General features: G+C 39.4%; 1 protein-coding gene across 2 annotated transcripts in view; it reads right to left on the reverse strand.

Moving 5' to 3' along the window:
• PPARGC1A (PPARG coactivator 1 alpha) overlaps positions 1-24296 on the reverse strand; it is a 654192-nt gene that overhangs the window by 299166 nt on the left and 330730 nt on the right. Inside the window, exon 1 of one of the 2 annotated variants that reach the window (XM_047719014.1) lies at positions 648-815. The exons of the other annotated variant lie outside the window; for it this stretch is intronic. Coding sequence (XP_047574970.1) covers positions 648-743 — 96 coding nt within the window. The 5' untranslated portion in view covers positions 744-815. Of the gene's footprint in view, positions 1-647; positions 816-24296 lie in introns of those variants that run through there. 2 annotated transcript variants of the gene reach the window in all.

Here is a 24296-nt window from a genome sequence, read left to right on the forward strand (position 1 = left end):
GCAGCTTATGAGACAGGAGCATATAATTTTGCTAATTTGAAATAGGTATTGTTAACATATAAACATTACTGCTTTGCATATTTTAATGAAAACTGCCTCTACACCAAAATGAATCCTTTAGCTTGAACTCTCTGCATACCACAGAGCTTCTACCTATTATGAGTTCAGCATAAATAAGAAAGGCACGCAAGTTGCATTAAAAGATGGTCACCTCATTAAAATAGGTTAAAACCAAGACCCTTATTCCAAGCTACTATAACACCATAAAGTAAGTCTGATGACAGGTGTTGTATTAAATTTTTATATTACAATGAACTTGTACTCACACAAACCAAATCTGCATGTTTCCTTTGATATACACCTGCAACTTGTTAATTCAAGGGCCTTTATTAAGAAAGTATAAATTTAGCAACATCTATAGATTTGTAAAACCCCATTAGCTTGCTTGAGAATATAGAGTAAATTCATTTGGAGTCTTATTTGCATGGTTTACAAAGAAATGGGAATTAATGAGGACCTTTCCCAAATGGATGTGCCTACAGATAATGCAGTTCTACAAAAAGACCAATGTGAATTACCTACACTTGGGCTGAAGAGTTGAGAGAGAGAGGGACCAGGGTCCATCTGGAGCTGAGGACATCACTTACCTGCCAGCTCGCTTCTCGCTGAAGGCCTTTTTTCCAGTCTTCTTCCAGCCTGGGGGAGGTCTCATCCATTGCTGATGCTGCTTGCACAAACTGCATCCGCCAGTGGCTGTTACTCCCTTTCGTTGCAAGCCTTTACCAAAGCGGCAGCGAGGGCAGTTCAGGGGCAGACTGTCATGGAGAAAATGCCAGGCCAGAGGATGAAGGATCGGGCAGGAAGAAGCCACATGGGAATAAATTTGGGATACATGGGGCTACCCTGACAGCTGCCAACTGGCCAGGCGGGAGGCCAGCTCAGCCACTGAGTGTCCAGAGATTAGGAACAACTAAGTTCCAGGGCCAGCGGACAATGGGTCATTCTTATGCTTCTGGCATAAAGGTCAGAGGAGGAAAGTGTGAAGGCATGCTTTATGCCCTGGAAATATGCATTTCTATGTGTGCTCCCATCTTCTCCTTACCCCAACACACACACACACACGCATACACACATGAATTTGCATTGTTCTGCACTGTGGTATCAATAGGCTGGAATATCCTGGAAGTAATAAGTTACTTTACATAGAAGCAACACTTTTCATTTGAACACATCTCCCCCAGCACCATATGAATCACTCACCAGCCAGTAAACATGAAAAATAGCAAGCTCCCTTGGGTGAAAAATAGACTGATCCCTATAGTTGAATCCTGAGCATCTACAGTCCCTGGTTTCACTCCATGGGATGTTCTGCCACAGACACTCAGCCTTGACCATGGACCTCAACCCTTTTTCCAAATGATTATCCAAAATGATCAGTTTGGATAGACTCCTCAAAATGTGGAGTTAAACCAACCCAAATCTAAACAAAGTCTGTCCTGCTTCACTGGTTTCTCGCGCAGAATGACCCTCTCTTGCTGTTCAGAATTGATTACCTATAGTTTTAAGGTGTGTAGCTGGAACTACTGTCGGTAGCACCTACTTCTTTTCAGTTAGAACAGTGGTTCTCAAACTTGACTGCACAACAGAATCAACTGGGAAGCTTTGTAAAAACACTATCACCAAGGCTTCATCCCCTTCAGAATCCAGGATTAAAATAACAGAACTCAGTTTTGAGTATCATTTGAGGTTTCTCTAATCTAATCATTCTTCTCAGGCTTGAATCCCCATGACCCTGTCAATATCCCTCCAAACAATGCTTATACCACCATATATGGTAAACTCACCACCTCTGGAGACAGTCTTGTTCCATGGTTGATAGATTTGTCCCCAGATGAATCGATATCCTTCCCCTTGTCACTTCCATAGTTGTACTGTTGTTGTTGTTGTTGTTGTTGTTGTTTTTAATTCCATAAGGAATAAGAGTAAAACCTATTCTGTAGGACAATTCTTCAAAGATCCAAGGACAATAGTGGTCCCTGCTTCAAGTATCTGCTGAAATGTCTCTTTTCCGGGTGAGATTTTGCTAGTTCCTTCAGCAAACTATGTGAGAGGCCGTTGTGTAATTTCTCCATCCTGGTTACTGGCCTCAAAATATATTCCACTACCTCTAGTGATAATGATTGTAATATTCCAGAATCCAGGCTAGTATTTCTGTTATGATCTATCATGGCACACAGAGCTCAATTTTCACATACCTTATTTGGAAAATCTTCCCAATAAAAAGCACCATAATAATAATAAGAGTGGCCAGCATTTACTGAGCTTGGACTTAGATACCCAGCACTGTTTTAAGTGCTTCATTGGCCTTAGCTCATTTATTCTTTACACAGATTCTATGAAGTCATCATTATGCTCCTGATTCATAGATGAAGAATCAAGAGGCAAAAACATCTGCTCAGGTGATGGGCCAGGAGTTAACTCAGATCTGACTGCAGTGTTCTAGATCCCTCCCTCATGCCAGTCAATGCCCTTTTACCTGTGCAATCTTGGACTGTATTGCCTGTCTTGACAATCACACCCCACTGATATAATGCCACTGCCAGTTAATACAAGTAGGTTTGCTTGCACCTTCAGATTATAGATGAACATGTTTTATAGACTAGAACCTGCCATACAAGCCTAACTTGCCATTACTATCCATTTAATAGTCACAAGACTATACATTTCCCCTCACCTCTAACAAAGCAGATAAATGCAAAATCCTTCCTTTATTTGTTCGGCTTCTCTCTTTTATTTAGAATACTCAGATGCTTTTTCAGAGGTTATCCTGAGGTGTAAAAGGATATGAACAACAAAAAAGGAGACAGGCCAGAGAAACAAGGGTCCAGAATATTTTCCCAGACCCTAGACTCAATGGCAGCTTCACCAATCATCAGTTCTTCCCCACCTCCTGCAAACATTTAGCAACAGGACCCCATAAGGAGATCTGGGAGCAATCAATTTACCATTTGAATCACATCATCTGCAAGGTAGCTGAATCAGTTGTGACAGAAGGCAGGACACAAAAAGTCTTTGAAGTAAAAAAGACTTAGGTTTGATTAGCAGCCCCATTATTATGTAGCTCTATGTCCCTGGGTAAGTCACTCAACCTCTCTGAACCTAGTTTCCATGCCTGCCAAAGGGAAGCATTATCATCTCAATTAGGCATATTATTGTTCATCAATACCTCATTCTCTTATGTTCCAATCACACAGCAAGACAGGATTTTAAGCCCCTTAAAATTAAGCATAACCACATGCCTTGTTTTGGTTAATAGAATATGAGAAAAAGGATGGGTATCACTTTCCATGGGGAGGCCTTGATCACCAGCACTTGATGGTCAGCCCCCCCTTCCCCATAATGCAATGATCACGAGGCATGTGTTGATAAGGTATGCCTTAATACCAAAGCAGACTGGATTGTTGAGCGAACTCCTGGAGAACAGTTGCCCTGGAGAGTAACCTGGACCAACAACAGACACTATGGGAACAAGAAACAAACTTCCAGGGTGTCTTTTTCCCTCAGTACAACCTAGTCTACCCTGGCCAATATACCATTCTTGCTACACGGAATTGTTGTCACAATAACATGAAATAATCCAACTAGAGTATTTATTGCAAGCCTTGAGTAAGTCTGAAATATTATTTTAAATAGCTTCCATCACAAGCCCAATCTGCTGTACACATGTACCTCACACTCCAGTATTTCCCCTTCTTTTACAGCCTGCATTTCTCCTGCTCATCAGTTAGTAGCTTTAAGCATGCAATTTCCACAGATGATGTAAAAATATGAATTTTAAAAGGAAAGGGTAAAAGTGTTCAATAATGCAGTGTCACTCTGTGTCAGAATGCAAACTCAGAAGAGCATGACTTTGATGCTACTTATCATTTAGCAAAGAAACTAATGAAAGCAAAATGAAGCATCAAATAATAAATGTAGGGGCACCTGGGTGGCTCAGTGGGTTTGGCCTCTGCCTTAGGCTCAGGTCATGATCCCGAGGTCCTGGGATCGAGCCCCGTGTCGGGCTCTCTGCTCAGCAGGGAGCCTGCTTCCCCCTCTCTCTCTGCCTGCCCCTCTACCTACTTGTGATCTCCATCTGTCAAATAAATAAAATCTTAAAAAAGAAAAAAAATAATAAATGTACCTCAGTATAAATTTGCTACTAATAAAATAAAGTACATGTCTCCAAAATGTAAACACAATGAGAACATACATGAATAGAGGAGCTTATTAAATAACATAGCCTTTATTCACTATTCTTAAATCAAGCAACGGAAAAAGTAATTTTGTTTCTGTCTTTGTTAAATGCTTTCATTAAAAGAAGTTTTGACTATGAAAATAAACTATAAGGAAAGTATAAATAACACTCTAGTCAGATCAAGGCATTGACATTTTAAGACACAAACTCTAATCTGCCCTGGGACACGACTGGGAGAGACTTTTTTTTTTTTTTAAATGATTTTTTCAAATGCAAATGCTAATACTATGACCCATGTTATGCATTGTATTGTGTCTTCCCACAGAGATAGGTTGGAGTCTCAACCCGTAGTACCCCAGAATGTAACCTTATTTTGACACTGGGTTTTTGCAAAGGTGATCAAACTAAAACAAAATCATTAGGGTGGACCTTGACCCAACATGACCAGTATCTTTATAAAAATGGCCTGAAATGTAGACAAAAGTACACACACAGGGAGAAGCCATGTGAAAATGAAGGCAGAGATAAGGCAATATACCGACAAGCCAAGCAACACCAAGGATTGCCAGCAAATCACCATTTTTCCCTCAAGATAAGCAGCTTATTAAGAATATGCTGACTAGGGGCGCCTGGGTGGCACAGTCACATAAGTGTCCGACTCCTGATTTCAGCTCAGATCGTGATCTCAGGGTCGTGAAAATGGGCTCTGTGCTCAGTGTGGAACCTGCTTGGAAGACTCTTTCTTCCTCTCCCTCTGCTCCTCCCCACTGTGCTCACTCACTTTCTCTCTCTCTCTCTCTCAAATAAATAAATAAATAAATAATCTTCCTTTTTTTTTTTTTAAGAATATGCTGACTAATAAGAAATAGACTTTTAGAATTTATGCTATTTCCTTGTGGAAAAGTTATATAAAAAAATTAAAAAGGGAAAATCTATACAAAACACATCATTAGTCAGTCCTCCCTTGATTCTGAGGAAATTTCTTTTAGCTTATACAATAAAAATGGGTTAATAGTTCATTTTAAGAATCAAAAGTCTAGAAATAAAGAGTTTTCCAGGTGAATTAAACCCTGCATTCCACTGTGTCCAATGAGGGTATGATAAGGCCATAAATGTGTTCAAGTAGATATGGATACTCTGTCTAGAGAAGAAAATGAAAGGAAGTCTGGGCCAGGAGAAGAGGGGCACATTGATGAAAATAAATAGGGAGCCAAGGAGTCTCCAGGCATGGAAGAAATGGATGGTCTTTTACCTACTGATAAGATTTTGCACCTACTTTCACTTAACATCTGGGCTAGAATATTTTTGAGACCTTATCATCCACTTTATTATACATTCTTCCTTCACATCCATTCTCACTAAAATTTTTCAAGATATTTCCTTATAAACATTTACTTCTGTTTTTGCTTTTTTTTTTAATTGGAAGCTAATAGTAAGGTGTGAATCATCAAATTTGCTTCTCACACACACTCACAAAAAGAAACTATAATAATGTATCAAATCCAAAATACCAGAGGTGTCTGTATATTAACTCTAACAAAACAAAATAAAAATAAATAAACAAAATCAGCTATCATAAAAATGATAAATCTGAAATGGATGAAGTCTGGCCATATAGCCATATTTTGAAAAGGAAGAAAAAAGTATTGGTCTTGAGTTCATTGTTTCACTGGAATAATTAATATTTACCATTCCCTGCATAAAATATCTAAACTGAACTAAACGATACCTACAAGACTGTATGTAGCCAGTGGAACACTGAAACTGGCAAAATACTCTTTCATATACCATGAACTTTGGGTTATATGCTTACCAAGATTCACTTGTGTTTGTTACAGCCCTATTTATGCCAGTTGTGCCTATTAATGTAATTACATAATTTAATTAAATAATATTCCTATAAAATATGAGTTGCAATGGAAAGGGAGTTGTTGCTTTCCTGAAACTAGTCAAATGTTTTGGAAAGACTCAATAAAGAAAAAATCCTTTAAAAAAATTACCATTGTAGGAGCAAGGATCATAAAAATCTGTACAGACCTCTCTACTTGGGTTGCTGGTCACTGTCTTTACATTCTTAATTAACACTGAAGAAATTGAAACTAGAATTTGTAGAGGTTCCTTTAGGGATACAGCTTATACAAAAAAAAAAAAAAAAAAAAGACACTCCTCTAGCTTATAGCAAAGACCTTGGCTCCACCTCAAAATAATGGTGAATAAATGTGAACCTTGTGATTTTAAGCAAAAGTCAAATGTTTTGTGTATGTATGTGATTTATGATTCCCCAACTTAATCAACTTATGTGATTACTTATGTGATTAATCAGTCAACAACCATTTTCAATTGTATGGAATAAGAAGTTTTCTATGATAAAAAAGAAAGTGGTAAACCGGGAAGAACTTTTTCTTAACCTGCATATAATGAGCAGGGGTAGAAAGCAATAGACTCATATTCAAACCAAGAAACAGAATCCATTTCAATACCAAAGTCTACTTAAATCACTTAAGTGAGAAACAGCCTAGCTATAAGTATAGGCATTAAATGTTGTATAAATCTGAGCCACGTAGACTCCAATTAATTACTGCATGATATTACCATGTCTTCCTATAACTATGTAATAATACCAACTGCCTATAATCAGAAGGATTTAGTAGACATTTATTGATGGAAATCAGATGATTTCATCCACAGTGTCTGAATTACTTTGATATGCTTGAGCCTGAAGCAAAATAATGTAATAAAAAACAACATACAGATGAGAACCTCAATTTTTCTCTACGTATGAATCTGTCACTGATCTGAGAAGAATCAAATCTAAGTCCAAACAGGTGAAGATATTCCATACTTTATCCTTCCCAATTCAATATAAAAATAATGATTCCCTTTCCAGTATGTTTATACAATATTCCTGACTTTATGATATCCTGGATATCGAGGGAGCCCAGAGACACAGAGTATTGCCTTAGTAAATGTTAAAGAAAGTAGAGATGAATTACAGAATACTTTCTTTTTTTATTTTATTTTATTTATTTTTTTTACAGAATACTTTCTTAAAAGAGTTTATTTGAAAGATCATCTGAAGTCATAAGCCTTCAAAATAATAACCGATAGACTAATAAGTAGAGCGGGAAGGTAGATCTCACGAGTAAGATGAATGAGAAACAGGTTATACGGCAGGCTGGAAATGTCTTTCCATCTTCCTCGTCCTCCTGCCCCTCTCATCCCAAAAATTTGTCCAGTAGACTGTCATGGAGCTAAAAAAAAAGTCTGCCAGTCATACATTTTGGTTTTAAAAACTTTCTTCTCACTATCTATGAAACCGTAAATACTCCTAGGAGGAGTAGCCTAAAGCTTTATCTCCTAACGCGTTGACTCAAGTTATTGTCCAGTTCGGCTTGAAGAGTAAGAATTTGCAACCAGGTAAGTAATGAGAATGGGGACAAGGGGAACTTCAGAAGAGGAGAAAAGCTTGGAACAGAGAAGGTGAAGGACTGCCAAAGTCCCTCAGGCAAAAATAAATTTCTGAAATAGGAATTCAAAGACTCATGAAAATTGACTTTATCAACCACCAAGTTCTTTTGATTAAAGATTATTAAAAACAATCCAACTGGCTTACATAGTTACACACATACTTAGGTTCTCATTGCTGTTATGAAATGTCAAGTTGGCATGGGCAGGAGGGTGGGAGTGGGTGTTCTTCATTTACTCTTGATAGTAATATCTTAACACAAGGGAAACCTCAAGATACTGTTTGAGAATTTCAAAATAGGAGTGAATTAAGATGTGAATTGAGTTGCAAGGTAGGCTTTTTTCTCCAAGTATATAGACCAGCATCACCTAGGAGGTTGTCAGAAACGTAGAATCCTTTATCCATTCATCTGTATGGTGACTACCATAACACAATTAAAAAAAATTAATTGAAAAAAAATTAAAGTACCAAAATAAAAATTAAAAAATAATAATAATTTAAAAAAAAAGAAATGTAGACTCCTGGGCCTCACTCCAAATCTACAGAAGTTCATTTGCATTTTAACAAGGCTAACTCATTAAGTTTAAGAAACAATAGGAAGTGGGGCACCTGAGTGGCTCAGTGGGTTAAAGCCTCTGCCTTTGGCTCAGTTCATGATCCTAGGGTTCTGGGATCGAGCCCCGCATCAGGCTCTCTGCTCAGCAGGGGGCCTGCTCCCCACCCCACTCCCGCCTACCTCCTCTGCCTACTTGTGATCTCTGTCTGTCAAATAAATAAAATCTTTAAAAAAAAAGAAAAAGAAGCAGAAAGAAACAATGGGAAGGAAGATGTACCTTGAAGGCCTATTTGCACAGTAAGCTTTATTATATTATTATTATTATTTATTATGAGCATAGGTTTAGAGTAGCTTAGAAATAGAATGACTGATTAATATTACAGGTTGGGGCACCTGGGTGGCTCAGTCAGTTAAGTGTTTGGTTCTATTTTTTTTTTTTTTTTAGGGACTGTAAAATTTTATTTTTGTTCACAAAAGTAGATATTACTAACTTTTTAAGTAAACCAAAATATGCTGGCTCATTTTAAGCAAGTTAGGATGCCTTTTTTTGAAATGTAATTGAAGTGTCTGATTCTTGATTTCAGCTCAGGTAATGATCTCAGGGTCTTGAGATCAAGTCTTGCAATGGGCTTCATGCTCCAGAACAGAATCTGCTTGAGATTCTCTCCCTTCCTTGCCCTTCCCCCTGCTGGCTCACACACAAACACATACAGATGGGCACTCTCTCATGCTCTCTCTCTCTCTCTCTTTCTCTAAAATAAATAAATAAATAAATAGACTCTTTTTAAAAAATGTTACAGGGAACAATTTAGTCCCCAACCAAGAAATTGCTTGGTGCTACCTTGGGAGAACCTTCTCAGTGATCTCACTTTCAAAATTACATAAGAATTTTTATAAGTTTGGTGCAGTTGGTGTGAAGAGCAGGACTCCTGCCCTTCAATCACTCAGCAAACTCAACATACATGACAATTCTACTTATTAGTTCAGAAAAACAGCTGATGACAAGTGAAAGAGGCCTCCTCTGGACATTTAGATGACTGATTTTGTATAAATCAATTTTGAGTGCCATAAAATGTCAGAAAATACCAAATGAGGAGAAAAGAATCAATAGATAACCTTGGACTTAAATGAGTGATGAATAATCTTTACCAACTAAAATAAATTAAATCATGAAAACCAAGTCAAAGTAACATCAAGGATCTGACTAACAACCACACACACACAAAAAATACAGGTCCTCCTTGACTTATGATGGGGTTACATCCTGATAAACCTATAATAAGTTGAAAATATGGTAAGTCAAAAACACACTTAATGATATACCCAACCTGACTTAAATGTGCTCATAACATATTAACCTACAGTTGGGTAAAATCACCTAACAGAAAGCCTATTTTATAATATAATATTGAGTATCTCATGTAATTTACTGAATACTATACTGACAGTGAAAAAACAGAATGGTGGTATGGGCACACAATGGTGGTATGTCAGTGGTTTACCCTTATGATCATATGGCTGAGTGGGAGCTTGGCTTATTCATGCCACCTAGCACCATGAGAGTACCCTATGCATATCACTAGCCCAGGAAAAGATCAAAATTCAAAATTCAAAATACAGTTTCTATTGAATGTGTATCACTTTGGCACCATTATAAAGTCAAAAAATCTCAAATCGAACCATCATAAATTACATCCATAATTTAGAGGTGAGGCCACTTGCTACAAACATGCATGTTCATTCTTCTTTCCAGAAAAGCATTATGACAGGAATTACAAAATAAGAGCTGAATTCATACTTTCTAGCTTCTATCTGAATAGCCATAATTTTTAAAGGTTCTACAACAAAGAAGCCAATTTGCAGATGCAGACCAGGTATTAACCTAGCAACCATGAAACTAAGCACACATTTGTTTAGCATTTTCATCATCTATAGAGTAAGAGTAAGGGGACAAACTCTGTAATATATTTAATTAACTTTATTTTATATTCTAAATGTGCCTATTACAGCTATCAAATAAACCAGAAATTTATAGACAGACCAAATGTCAAAATTCAAATTCAATGTTTTTCTGAGTCCCAAACTGGCATCAGAGATAAATCCAGTCCTATAACAGAAGTCAAGACAAATGTCTTTCTCCCTAAGTAAACAGCTGCAAAGTAGTGTCTTCGTACCATTTTATTACTCATGGATGCTAAATGCATTAACTGGATACCTACTATGTGCTAAGAATGGTGCCAGGTACTCGTGATTAAGAGATAAAGAGAACACGTCCCTGTCCTCACCATCCTCTGGGAAAATAGCTAGGTAAGCAAATCATTTCAGCTACAAATAATATCTGAGCTATGGAGAAGGAAACATGCTTGCACTAACTACCTCAGGGATCCATACCATCCCACACACTGACCCCAACATAGTTCAACTCTAGAAATCCCACTTATATGTCAGTGCCCTTTACAAAGAGCAACATGAAGACCTTATCCCAACCCTCGGTGTAAAATCCAGATTTAAATGTTTGGGTGGTAGTATTTTTAAATATAATAATTTCTGAACTATTTCCACAGTAATGTAGACTACAACACCAGGACTTTAGGGTGCTCTGACCTATGAAATCTTTTTTCCTTTTTAGACTCATTTCCAAATCCAAATATCCATGGATGCCAACAAGACACCAAACAGACAAACTCTCCTTTGATAGATTCCAGTTAATGATTGTATACACAGGGAAATTTGGAGACAAGAATCCTTCTGACCCAAGAGCCCTGAGGCCCTGTTTCCCCAAAGATCTCCTTCAGAGGAAGACCAACCCAAGATCAGCAGAGACGGTCTTTTGAATGGCATTTAACAAAGGCATGTTCCTTTGGAGAGCTGACATTCTTAAAGACAGAGGGATAGGAGCATGCACAGCAAAGGAATTAAAAAATGTAGCCTTTTGGGAAAGGTTTAAGGAGTGGATGGGAACTGTATTTCTTGGAGTAAGGCAGAAAGTGTACTCTCTGGGACCTTTTTATTTCCACTGTGTTGGAAGAAACCACCCGATGTTTCCAATTCAGTTCCATCGAGGAACAGCAGAGGAAGCAGAGGCTGGGACACCTTTTCTCCAAGAGGCAGCCCACATGGAGCGTATATCTAACACTTGTAGATGCACTTCTCATCTAAAGCTGAGTCTGCCACCCTACCTAAAACAGCGCTGGGAATCAAGACCGTGAACAAATTTAGAAACCAAATTAAGCCAAGACTATCCTGCAGATGGTAAAGACATAGTAAATATACTAAACCAGGGGCCTGAATCACGTCACCGGTCTAGAAAATTCCTTGGCACTACCCTTTGTTACAATGGTAGACTTATAGACTAAAGGCTGTTGAGTACTTACTGCATGCCATGCACTATAATCTTTACTACAATTCTATAAGGTGTTATCATTATCTCTTCAATGGAGATGAGGGAATGGAAGCATGGAAAAATTCAGTAACTTTCCAAAGTTCTCATGGTCTTTAAAGGGTAGGACGTGGATTAAGTGGTGATTCCAAAACCCCTTCTGATAGCTACACCTTCACCTGCTGTCCCTCTTAATCACCCTTCACAACAACTAAGGGCCATGATGGCACCTGCCACCAGGTTGAAGACTCACCCAGGGACTCTTCCAAGCCACATCCCAGATTGAGTCACAAATATGGAAATAATAGATCCTGAGCTATGTGGGAAATGCAGAGCCATGAAAGAATGCACAAGACAGAGAGTCCAGCCCTCCAGAATAGATTCTCAGGCTTATGCTTCTTCAAGAAGCCCTAGTCCCTCCTTCTGGTTCGATGGGTACTCATACAGTTGTTCACTTTTAACATGAGCTTAATGCCTTCTTTAAAGAAAGAGGAGGAAGAAGAGGAGGGAAGGAGGAAGAAGAAGACTTGCAAGTATATAATGAACCGGAATTATAGCTGCTGCTCTGATGCCGTGTGTTATTTTTGGCTGAGTGTCCCACGCTTCTGGATTCCAATGGTAGGGTGCTAAAGCTTGCTCCAGTAACACAGGCAGACTGCTGTCCCCAAAGGACCCTGAGGAAAACAAGACGAACTATCTCACAGTCTTTAGCAGACAGGGGAGGTTTAACATAAAGAAACTCCCACTTAACGTTTTCTCCAAAAAGAATCCATTCATTATCTTTATTTCCGACACAGTATTTATGAATTTCCTTTCAGCAGGGCCCATCAGGGCAAACGTCACAACTCTGTGGTAAAATATGTGCGTTTTCTTTTCCTCCTAGGGAGATTAAGGCCAATGAATAAAAGAAAGGGGGATGTGGCCCCTATATTTAGCTCTCCTTACAACATCATGTCTCACGGGTATTAAAAATAGACCCAAATCACTTGAAGACATTCTGAAAAATCAAAGGCAGAATAGCTTTCCAAGAGAAAGTTTTAAATGTTTGCTTTCTTTCTAGTTGAGATTTTTCAGGAACAAAAGCAATTGAGTGGACTCCCCTTCTCAGGAGGCCAGGCCAGGTGGCTCCAGGGGTTTTATAACAGACTGTCTCCTCTTGTCATCCCCTCAGCCTCCATTCTTCGTGGTCTGGATTTTAAGAGAAATCTGGGCTGGCCCTTGGCAAAAGGTGTGAAATAGTCTGCTTAGAGAAATTCTCCTCTGTTAACAACCTTCCCTCCACCCAGCATTCTGACACTCCCAAGGTCCCTGTCAGAGTGAAGTCAGCTTGGATTCAATTCACTGTACAAATACGTGTTATTTGTGATGTGCCAGGCACAGTGCCAGGCAGGGCAAAGGATGCAGAGGGGAGCAAAGGATGGAACGTCCTTGTTAGAGAAGGTGCCAGGTAATTCCACAATTAAGTAAAGCTTCCAGAGAACCACAGGCCACACAATTCAAAGAGAGAGGTGACATCTTGTTGGAAGTATCAGAATGGACGTCATGCTGGACACAGCACTTGAAATAGACAATGAAGACAAGGATGGAAATGGAGAACTCAAAATACCTATGCCCAGGTATGAAAGAAGGTCAGGAATTAGCTTAGTGTAACACCTCTTCTCAGAAATGTATGCCTGCTAAACCCAGAGGAAAAAGCCTTTTAGAACCAAAAAAAGGAATTTCCAGTTGGAGAAATCTCATTGATTAAAGAATGCAGCCTCTTTCCAATCTTGCAGTTCCCTAGCAGTGTAACTTGGGCAATTTTCTTCCCTTCCCTGAGCCTCACTTTCATCATCTTTAAAGTGGGGGTCATGCTCCACAGGGCTGATGTGCTGATTATATCATATCATGAATACATAATATTTGGCTCAATGTGTGGCACATGGTTCATGAAAACACTCAGTGAATGCATATTACTCACTGAAATGGAGCTACTTGAATGAGATCATATTTCTAATATGCCTCCAATCATAAGCAGTACCCACTCTGCTGGCAGGAAGTCTTGACTAACATTAGGGACTCACATTGGTAAGATGGTGTGGACTTTGTTTTCATACATGTCTAATTATCAGACTGTTTTGTGGCTTATACCACCCCATAAAGGAAGAAGTCCTCACAGCAATTTCCAATTTCCAATTACCAAAGCAAATACCAAACCTTGAAAAAAAATATTTTAATGAGACTTTATGTCAATTTCTGCTAGTGTAGCTCATGACATTTTGGCATCATTCATACAGAGGTTAATGAAAAGTTGAGGAGTCTTTTCTGATATAAGGTAAGAGAAAAAAAGGGACCCTAGGGAGGTTAACAGTGAGGGAAAAAAATAGCAGAGATGAATATCAATGTTTGTGGAATAATGTGGTGTTTCTTAAATTTCTATGAGCACATGAATCCACTGGGAATCTTGTTCAAATGAAGACTTACTGGTTGATCTGGAGTGGGGACTGAAACTCATGAACTTCCAGGTGACATCTATGCCCTTGGTCCATGGACCACACTTTGAATACAAGAGATAGTATTTCTTTAGGACTTGGGAAAGAGCTGAGTGGGGAAACCATGAGAACTCCAGATGGAAGAAGGTCAACTGAAACAAGATGGCACGAGTACTGGGTGGTTCGAGAGGCAGCCAAACCGGAATATAAGTATAGGTACAAAACGTCCAAGGGGAAGAGTTTCAGATAAGGAGCGGTCCCAGCTCACGAAGCTCCAATGCGTTACTCACGTTGTCTGTGAGTCACTCCTAGCCTTTTAGAATTGTTGATGGCAAACATTCTGGAGAGTGCTGCAAAACAGGAATGTGCTCATAGCCATTAACTATGAAGCACTAACTCATTTCAGCAGCCTGACACAAATTATGCTCTGCACTTGAAAAATAGCTATTGATCAGCCCCTTCTTTCTCATGCCTTCCAATACTCCGGATCAGCACTTCCATTCACTTCCTCCCTACAGATGCCTTCATGCACCTTGTGAGATCCTTCCCAAACCAAAAAATATCCCCCAAGATTGCACTCTACTTTCCTTGAGATTTTGCCTTTCAAAAACAAAGAAAGAGGTAAACCAAAAGTATCTCTTTTCATTTCTCCACGTATCTGCTTCCTATGAACTTCCCAATGTCTTTTATTTCTCTACTCATTATAGATACAAAGGCAACAAATCAACTGATCTATCATTTCCTGTCTTTGAAGATAAGAAGCTAAGAGGGCATGAAAAGGACAGAATATAGAATTACCTTTAAAGAATTAAATCAGCTGCAGGGGCAGGTTGAATGGTAACACTCTGAGCACCTTCAAGTAGCAGCTTGAGCATCAATGAAGCAAAAGCAAGCTTCTGGTCTTTCAAACGAGGCGAATGTGCATCTTCCCTTGTCCCTTTCTTAATCTTAAGAAAATCTGATGATGCATGTAGGTCTTCTGTGGCAGACTGATTGCAACATTGGGTGTCCCCAGTTCTCTGCCCCTCTCAGTACCCTGTATCCACACCTTATGCCATGGTCACTCTATGGCTTCTCCCACTGAGAAGTGGGATCTATCTTGCCATTCCTTGATTCTTGGCTGTCTTGTCTCACTTTAGCCAATAAAATATGGTGGAAGTGACTGTATGTGTGTCTGTATGCCTCTGTGTGTGTGTGTGTGATCTGAGCCTAGTGGCCTTGTACTCTCCTGCTCACTCTCTTTTTCCTCTGCCTTTACCAAGAGAATAAGCTTGAGACCACTTAGAGCAGAGCCAAGGTTATCCTCCAACCTGTCAGCCCCTCATTGACCCACCAGCTGGCCCAGATACAACTTTGAGCCTGGCTGAGATCATCAGAGCCTGGCTTAAACCAGCACAACTATAGAGATGACCCTTAGACTCATGACAAATAATAAATAGTGGTTACTTCAAGCCATTACGTTTTAGAGTGCTTTGTGATGCAGCATTACTTGGCTAAATACATAAATACATAAATACATAAATAACTGATAGAGCTCCTTTGGAAAAGCTGTGATAGAAAGTCCAGGTATACAGATAATTCCAACAGGACACTGGCTTTCCTCTGACAAAATTATTAATGAATACAGATACACTGTAATAACATAATTGCATCATTTATAAAACAAAAAACGCATTAGGGAACTAGATAATAAAAACACATTTCTATATTAGTTTTCATTTTTCAAGGGGTTTAATCTATTCAATAATTGACTATATTACCTTGAGCAAATTTTTAAGTTTGCTAGACTTCAAATTCTGTTAGCTGTTCCTTCTTTTCAGCATTCATTTACTGAGGATTATGATGAACAGAGCTATGAGTTGGGTACTGGGCGGGGGAGGGGGCTCCAGAGATGAACAGCACATTGGTCCCTGATCTCAAATAACTTCCATCTAGTAGGGTTGACAAGAGCACGTACTCACTTTTCATGCACTGCAGGGAAAATGTCATGCCCTTGCTACCGCCTCTACCATTTTAAATCTTATGCATCATACCAGTTCCAGATGAAGGGTCCTTCCTTTTATATCTTCCCTAATCCCACCCTTATTTTTCTTTGCCCAACTATAAGTAAACTTTCTCAATTTTAAAAACACAGTAAGAGAGGTCTAGAGCAGGTTCAGGCAATAATCCAGGGCAGTCATAAAATTTAAGGCTAAAAAAGGAAGCTTTATATCAGATAGATCAAGAAAGTTCTTGATTATTGATTGCTGAGTATGTACTTGATTCCACAGGAAATAGGGAGCCATGGAGGGCTTCTGAGAAAGGGAGTGACATAATCAAAGCCATCATTATTGAGAGTCCTCAGGCCCTTACTGCAGGATCCAGGGTGATGGAGCTCCAGAAGTGATGAGATAATAAATTGCATATGCTACACAGAGGTAAAGCAGGATGAAAAGTTGAGTTTCCCAGAGAGACAGTTTCTGGTGGAATACAAAAGAAGAAAGAGGTGGAGCAGGTAGCTGAGAAACCCAAACTACCACTTCCCACCCCAAGATTGTCTAGGGAGGAGGTAAGGTTGACCACTGTTTGCAAAGAGAATTTAAGGATGTAGAGCATTTGAGGGAAGATTAGAGTCAGCTTCCCTCTGATAAATTGCTTTGGTTGGTCTAAAAGACCCAAGAAACTCTAGTGTTTCTCAGAAATGTCTTACAGGCTGTTATTGGGAGAGAGAACAGTGAGAGCTCAAGGGGCACTGGCTGAGTGGGCAGGATCCAGACTTCTTGTTTTCATTTCAACAAGCTTAATCCCATTTATCTTCCTTACATCCTGAGGTTCCATGCTGGATTTCATTTAGAAAATACAGGGTTCCTTATATTGATTTTAAAAAATAATAGCAATCTGAAAACCATTAAACTAGACAATTGACATGATAAAACACTATGCTATTTATCTTCCAAAACTTATAATGAGAAAAAACTCAGGAGGTGAGCACCTAGTACCTTCTGAGTATATTATAGGTTGGACAACATGTTGTATATTTTCCTTAGGTCCTGTCATTCAATTCACATCACATCTTCATTCTTTAGGTAAGGAAACTGAGGCCCAGGAAGATCAAGTGCCTTGCCAAATCTCAGGGTTAACCCCAGAGCCTAGGTTCTTGGACACTACATCACAGCTGTGCACAGAGCCGTGCCCACCCAATGAAGCCTAGGGCTCCTCCGTGAATTCTCAAGGGCATCTGAATTTGAATTCGAATTTCTAGGAGCACATCCAAGTATGACCTTGGCCAGAAAATGCCACTAAACTTAAGGAACAGATGAGGTATGTTGAGAGGAAGAGATAGCAAGAGGAAGACTGAAAGAACTAGAACAAATTTGGAAAAAGGATTAGTGAATTAGTGGAGTCTGGAAGAATTGGTGCAAGCAGAAACCTTGACTCTGGAATTGTAAAAAAATCGTTCCGATGCGTGCACACACACACACACACACTCAAACACACACACAGGAACAATCATAAATGCCATTTCTATTTTAAGTATTTATTTGAGAGAGAGAGAGAGAGAGTTGGGGAGGGAGGGAGAAGTTGGGGAGGGAGGGAGAAGTCGGGGAGGGAGAGAGAAGCAGACTCCCCGCCGGGCAGGCCCTGGGATCTTGACCTGAGTCAAAGGCAGACACAACTGACTGAGCCACCCAGGTACCCATAAATGACATTTCTAGAAAGGATATCTATGTAACAGAAAACACATTCTTTATGTGTTTCTGTATGTTTGTATAGATTTTAGTTTTGAAAATATAAACTTCTCTGAAAGAATTATTATTAGATAATATTAATATATTAAATATTACTAGATAATATTAATTATAATATCTAGTCCATGCCATTTAAAATTCCATCTCTCATCTCTTTATCTCCTTTCAGCTTTATTTTTTTTTCTCCATTGCATTCAGCATCATTTTGTAAAACCATATATCTGATTTATTCCTTTACTCATTGCATATCTCTTCCCATCAGGACATAAGTTCCCTGGGCAGAAGTGGAAAGGAGGTTTCTTGTTTCTGTGGTTGCTACTCCCTATCTCTAGCACCTACCATAATGCCTGGCTGCTAGGAGGGACTTGGGTACTCAATAAATATTTGTTGAACGAATGAATGTGTTACTTTGTCATGGTATTTATGGAATAAGCCTTTATATCTCTTCATTCCCATCCCACCTTATAGTATCTGAAACAGAAGAGTGCCCAGCAATTACAAGTCTGTTTAGCATTTATATGGCACTTTACATTTAAAACACACTGCTCAATTATTATCCCCACAATTGACCTTGAAAAGAGATGCTGAAAAGTGGGGTAACCCACAGCTCTTTTCATTCCTAGACCTCCACAACTGATGTGAGCCATAGGGTGGGAGGGAGGAGCAAGTTCAAGGATGTGGGAGAAGAGGAGAGCAATAAGGGAGATGAGGCACATGGAGCCCTATTGAAACATCATTCCCTGGCCTACCTTTCCCTCCTTAGAAGAGGTGGCACAGAGCCAGAGAGCCTCCCCTCCAGCTGCCGCAGATGAGTTCAGCATCCCCACAGAGGAGGAGGAGAAAGATGAAGCCCCAGGAGCCTAGAGAGGAGATGAGGTATGAGTGAAGGACGGACTCCCAGCAACCATCTCCCAGCAGGGGTCTCCAGTTCTGCCCTCTGAGCTCTCCACCCTTTTTACAGGTGACGACTAGACTGCGTTTCCTTCCACACCACTTGTCAGCTTGCCTGACACTCTGCTGCCTGCCACCACAAGCCTGAGTCACTAGGCCTTTACACCAGTGCCCTCACCTAGCTGACTAGTCTACCCTACCCATCTCAACCATAGGCCTTAGCCTCTGGTGGGAAGATGAATGGGCCACACTGTATATAGCCCAAGAGTGACAAAAAGAAAAACAAAAGCGGATTTTAATCTAAGAGCTTGTATATCCTGCTTCACTTACAAATACCTCAACGCTGTGGCCTTTAGGAAGAGGTTGGCCTGAATATGGCATCAAGTGGACACTATTATGTTGCCTGAACTACACATACTAAACAAACACGTATCTAAATCTCCTACTTTAATGCTATGGGACTTTAGGTCTCAGCCCCAAACCCACCAACTCCTTGCCCAGTTCAGCAACAAGAATGACCAAATCATCAGGAAAGTAAGCAGGAAAGAAGGTCCAGGTGTTGGTCCAGATAGGCATTCTCGGACAAGGCAAAAAACACAGGTAGGAACAAGCAGATCATTTCCATAAACTCGATACAGTAATATTGGCTGCTTCTGGAAAATTCCTAATGCTCAAGGTGCAGAAAAGCTTTTCTTCATGTAAAAGTAAAGGCAACTAACACCTGAGAAGCACATTGATCATCTCCAATGTGCCCAGCACGATGCAAGTTCTTAACAGAAACCATCTTACTTAAAGTTCTCAATTGCCCTATGAGATACCTGTAATCTCTCTCTTCATTAAAAGAGGGAAATTGATGGGGCACCTGGGTGGCTCAGTTGGTTGAGCAACTGCCTTGGGCTCAGGTCATGATCCTGGAGTCCGAGGATCAAGTCCCACATGGGGATCCCAGCTCCGTGGGGAGTCTGCTTCTCCCTCTGACCTTCTCAACTCTCAGGCTCTCTTAAATAAATAAATAAAATCTTTTTTTAAAAAAAGAGGGAAATTGAAAGAGGCTCATAAATGTCTAATAACTTGCTTAAGGTTCCACAGTTAACAAGTGGAAGAATCAGTTCTAAAAGTAGACCTCCTAACTTTAAGTCCAATCACCTGTTTGGTTATTGTATACAAAAAAATTACGCTTTTGGTTTTTGTTTTGTTTTGTTTTTAATTTCCCACTGAATATTTGATCTTTTCTTGTTTTAGGGTCTTGAGGGAGAAAGCATTTAAGGTATTTTAATCTTTCTTTAGTGTTACTTTGATATCACACATCTTGCACAGTCCCAAGGAGATTACTGCAAACATTATTTATTACAATACTGCTTGATTTCCAGGTATTTATTGAACATCTATTGATTGTTAACAGGGATTCCTAGGTGACAGAAGGAGTAAGAGAACCAACTTTCTTTTTTCATTGTTCTGTGTATTGCCTCCGTTATTTGAGGCCCTCATCTTATTCTTATGAACACTCTCCGGACATATTTGAGTCAAAGACATGTTCATTCCACTGGCATTTCTAACCTTCACTGGGTCATGCATTATGTACACATCAGCTCAGGTAGTAAATACATTTAAAAAGATATGTTTGACACACATAAATTCACATCGCATGATACTTCATGCAAGAAAGTTCCAAGCAGCTAACTTGCTATCAGACCATTAATAAAAATGTTGTAGAAACTGCTTCTAAAGGGTGGCAATTAGCTACAATGATTAGACAAAACATGGTTTCACATTAAATTAAATTGATATTTAAATGTAATTGTTTTTAGCTCTGTGGTGTCAAGGTACTACATAAATCCATTATTACTACTATTTAAAGCAATAGTAACAACCACAGTAACTCAACCCAATTTTCCAAGATTGTAATTTGCTGTGCCCCAATGAAGTTAATTGCATACTTAGGAGAGGGGTTAACTCTTTCAAGCCACTTGGGATAGTTTAATGACAGTACTTGAAAGAGTTAATTGCCTCCCAAAATGTCTCCCAGTGGAAAGAGTTCATATACATATACAGTATAGCTCTAAAGAAACATATTAATTTACACTTAGCTAGATTAACTCTGCCCAAATAGTTTTACTCCATTTAAAACTAACTGAAATGTCAACACATTATAAAGAGAGCTATTAGCAATTCAAATATGAAGTTATTCATGACTTTAGACAAAACAAACAAAACAATAAAACCTTTAGAAGATAGTGGTAAGCTTTCTCTGATGACTTTGAAAAATAAAAAAAAGTGGGATGATTTCTGAGTGGGTAGAGTGTATCTGTTCTGTGTTGTCTAATTCTGAACTGAAATCTCTACGTCAGGGATGCCAAATTCTAAAGTATCTGTTCTCCACCAGGGAAAACAAGTGACTCAAGTAGATTCCGTGTGAATATAGGTATTGTGGCAAACTGGCTGTCATGCCCCATTCAGAGCAGTTCGGCAATTATTGCTGTGTGGGCTGTGGACCCAAAATTTCTATATATTTCTATTTTTTAAAGAGAGTCCCCAAATTTGAATTTTTATTTCTTGAAATTTCATGATTTTGAAACACCGTGTACATCCAACAAAATGTGACTGCAGGGTGGATTTGACCGACAAGCCTCAAGTTCGCCCCTCTGCTCTAAATGGTTTCTGACTTCTAGTCTAAGTTGGCAGGAAGGCCATTGGTAGATGTACACCTAGGAGCTATTTATGTCATTATGTCTTGGAAATGTAGCTAGGTATAGGGCTGTCTGCTTCCAAAAGGGGAAAAAAAAAAAACCCACATCAATGCCATGATCATTTATCACTGTTAATGTGGCTGATGATTTCTATTTCTTCTCCTGGTTTTGCTGTAGTGATCTTGCCCTGGATGCATAACTTGGAGTCATTGGTGACATAATTCCAATAGCAATCTCATCAAAACCAGCCACCCAATTCATCCACAAATTCAAATGCACTCATTATCAAGTGAAGCAAAAGAACTTCAAGACCCATCTCTTGCCTTATCAAGACTCCTTTCCTAACCAGAGACCATCCACCCCTAGATGTGCCTCTGGCAGTCACAGGAAGCTGGGGCAAGAGAAATCTGTCAAAAGTAACTCCTGAGAGGATCATGGAAATTTTTTCCCACTGACAAAGCTGCCGAAAGGGCTATTGTGCTTAATATGGATGTTAGATAGATATAAAATGTTCAAATTTCATCTTATTCCAGAAAGCTTCCCTAATTCTCCCATCTCTGGACTCCCAGTTTAATTCATACTTTCTATCTTGAATTATAATTACTTGGGCATGTAATTTCCAAAATATATCTTATTTCCAAATTATATCAAGGTTGCTTTTAGAGCAGAATCTCTGCCTGGTTTATCTCTGTAGCCCACAAAGCAATTCATACATTCCTGGTAAATGACAGCTGTTCTTTAAATATTTAGCAGGTGGAGGCACCTGGGTGGCTGAGTTGGTTCAGCAACTGCCTTCGGCTCAGTCATGATCCTGGAGTCCCCGGATCGAGTCCCACATCGGGCTCACTGCTCGGTGGGGAGTCTGGTTCTCCCTCTGACCCCTCATTCTCTCTCTCTCTCAAATATATAAATAAAATCCTTTAAAAATTAAAAAAATAAATATTTAGCAGGTGGATAAGCAGGTAGATGAATGAATGAGGGTGGGTAGATGGATGATGGGTGGATGGATGGATGGATGGGTGGGTGGGTAGAAAGAAAGAGAAGGATAGATGAGAAAAATCTTCTCTGTATAGGCCCAGAGAGCATGATCATGAGTGTGGACTAGGAAAAATGTTTACAGTGAAAAAAAAAAATCTTATAAATTGCATTGTGTCAGACAACATATATTGGTAGCCATAACCCCCCTTTCTCCTTGCAGAGAAAATCCTTGATCTTAGGGAACAGGGATCCCTCTCCATGTCCTAGTCCAATCCTGATAATTTTCTTGTTCTGTAGTAATTTGTTCTGGGGAAGAGAGTGTCAGATGGACAAGCCGCGGCCCATGAAACTTAAGGAGAAGACTTCAGAGTTTCAGGGAGGACCTCCTTTTCTATAGAAACAAACAAACAAACAAAATTACAAGACTTTGTACCTTCCTTTTCTGCTTGCAACACTTAGAATGAGGATGTGATACTTGGAGCTAAGGCAGCTATCTTGAAACCATGTAGCAGTGAGCAAGAAGAGAAAAAGCTGAGAACAATAGAGCAGAGGGATGAGAAGAACCTGGATTCTTAACGACAGAGCTGAGTGAACAGACAAACCCAAAGACCACCTCTCTCCTGCTAAGTAACTACTTAACGTACTTGTATCATAAACAACGGATAGTTTCTTTCATCTCTCAGCGGAAATTATTCCTTACTGACTTGCCTTCCACTCAAAGACAGATGACAACCGACAGCCACAGTCAGGATCACGATGCAGCCAGGAAATTAGTGGCCAGGTCTGAACAACTTCCCGTAGCAAAGCCAAGTATTAGGGGAAAAGCAGAATTTTAACTACAGTATTCCGGCATCTCCTTGCTCCCTCTCGTCAGGCAACCACACACTCCAAAGGAGTTCCATTCCTAAGACTGACAACCAAGGGACTCATTCTTTTGTTCCCATTTGCCTCAAATCACAGTCTCCCGGCGCGCCTCCTGGACGGTGTTTATGCAGGATGGAATATATGGCTCACATTAGAACAAACAGAACTTCCTAAATTGGGCACTTTGTGACTTTGCACCTCAGGTTTCACTCATCCCTGGTTTGAGAGGCACTAAAAGCACATTATTACTGTTTAAGATGCAAACTACTGCCCTGAAAAATACTGCTTTTTACCTGAAGTGAAACAAGCTATAAATTAATGGTTGGTTGGTCGAGAGCAAGGCGTGTGGGTAAATGGAAATCCCTTCGAACCATGTGGAGGCCATTCTGCTAATATGATGAGGCTATACTTGCGAGTGGATTAATTACTCTTTTCTTCTGACTTAATTTATTTCATACTTTAAGAAACCAAAATGTCCAGTACCCACGATGCTCGTGACAAAGAAACACAATAAAAGCAATTTCTCCGGTACAAAAAAATAAAACGTTCCCGGTAATGCATTTTTGAATCCAGCATACCTTCGCCTAATGAGGTTTCAGCATGCTATAAATAACACTAATGAGACTTTGTCTTGCCCATGTAATATATTTCCTTGATATAGCCTTAGATTCTCTGTGTTGCGTGGAAAACTAACAGCCTCAGAAAGAAATGTCGTCCAATAGCACATTAAACCAAAAGCACAATTAAATATAAATGAATTCAGTAATTTAATTGCACAATTGTCGCTTTAAAAAATTCAGAAGAAAAGTAATGATGTCATTTTTTTTAAATCGGTAAATAATAAAAGTGCTTGTGGGGATGGTACAATATTTAAATAAACATTTTTCTGGTAAGGGTAGGGAGCAAAGGCAGTCATACATGCTTAGGAAAATCCTGTGGCTTGCAAAAAATTGAATATCTTGGCATAAATCATTCTGCACGTGTGATGTGGAGAGACAAACACCTCGGTTTCAATCTTTATTGAAAGCATAGCCCATAG

Source organism: Lutra lutra, chromosome 2, assembly GCF_902655055.1.
Source record: "Lutra lutra chromosome 2, mLutLut1.2, whole genome shotgun sequence".
Classification (NCBI taxonomy): Eukaryota; Metazoa; Chordata; class Mammalia; order Carnivora; family Mustelidae; genus Lutra; species Lutra lutra.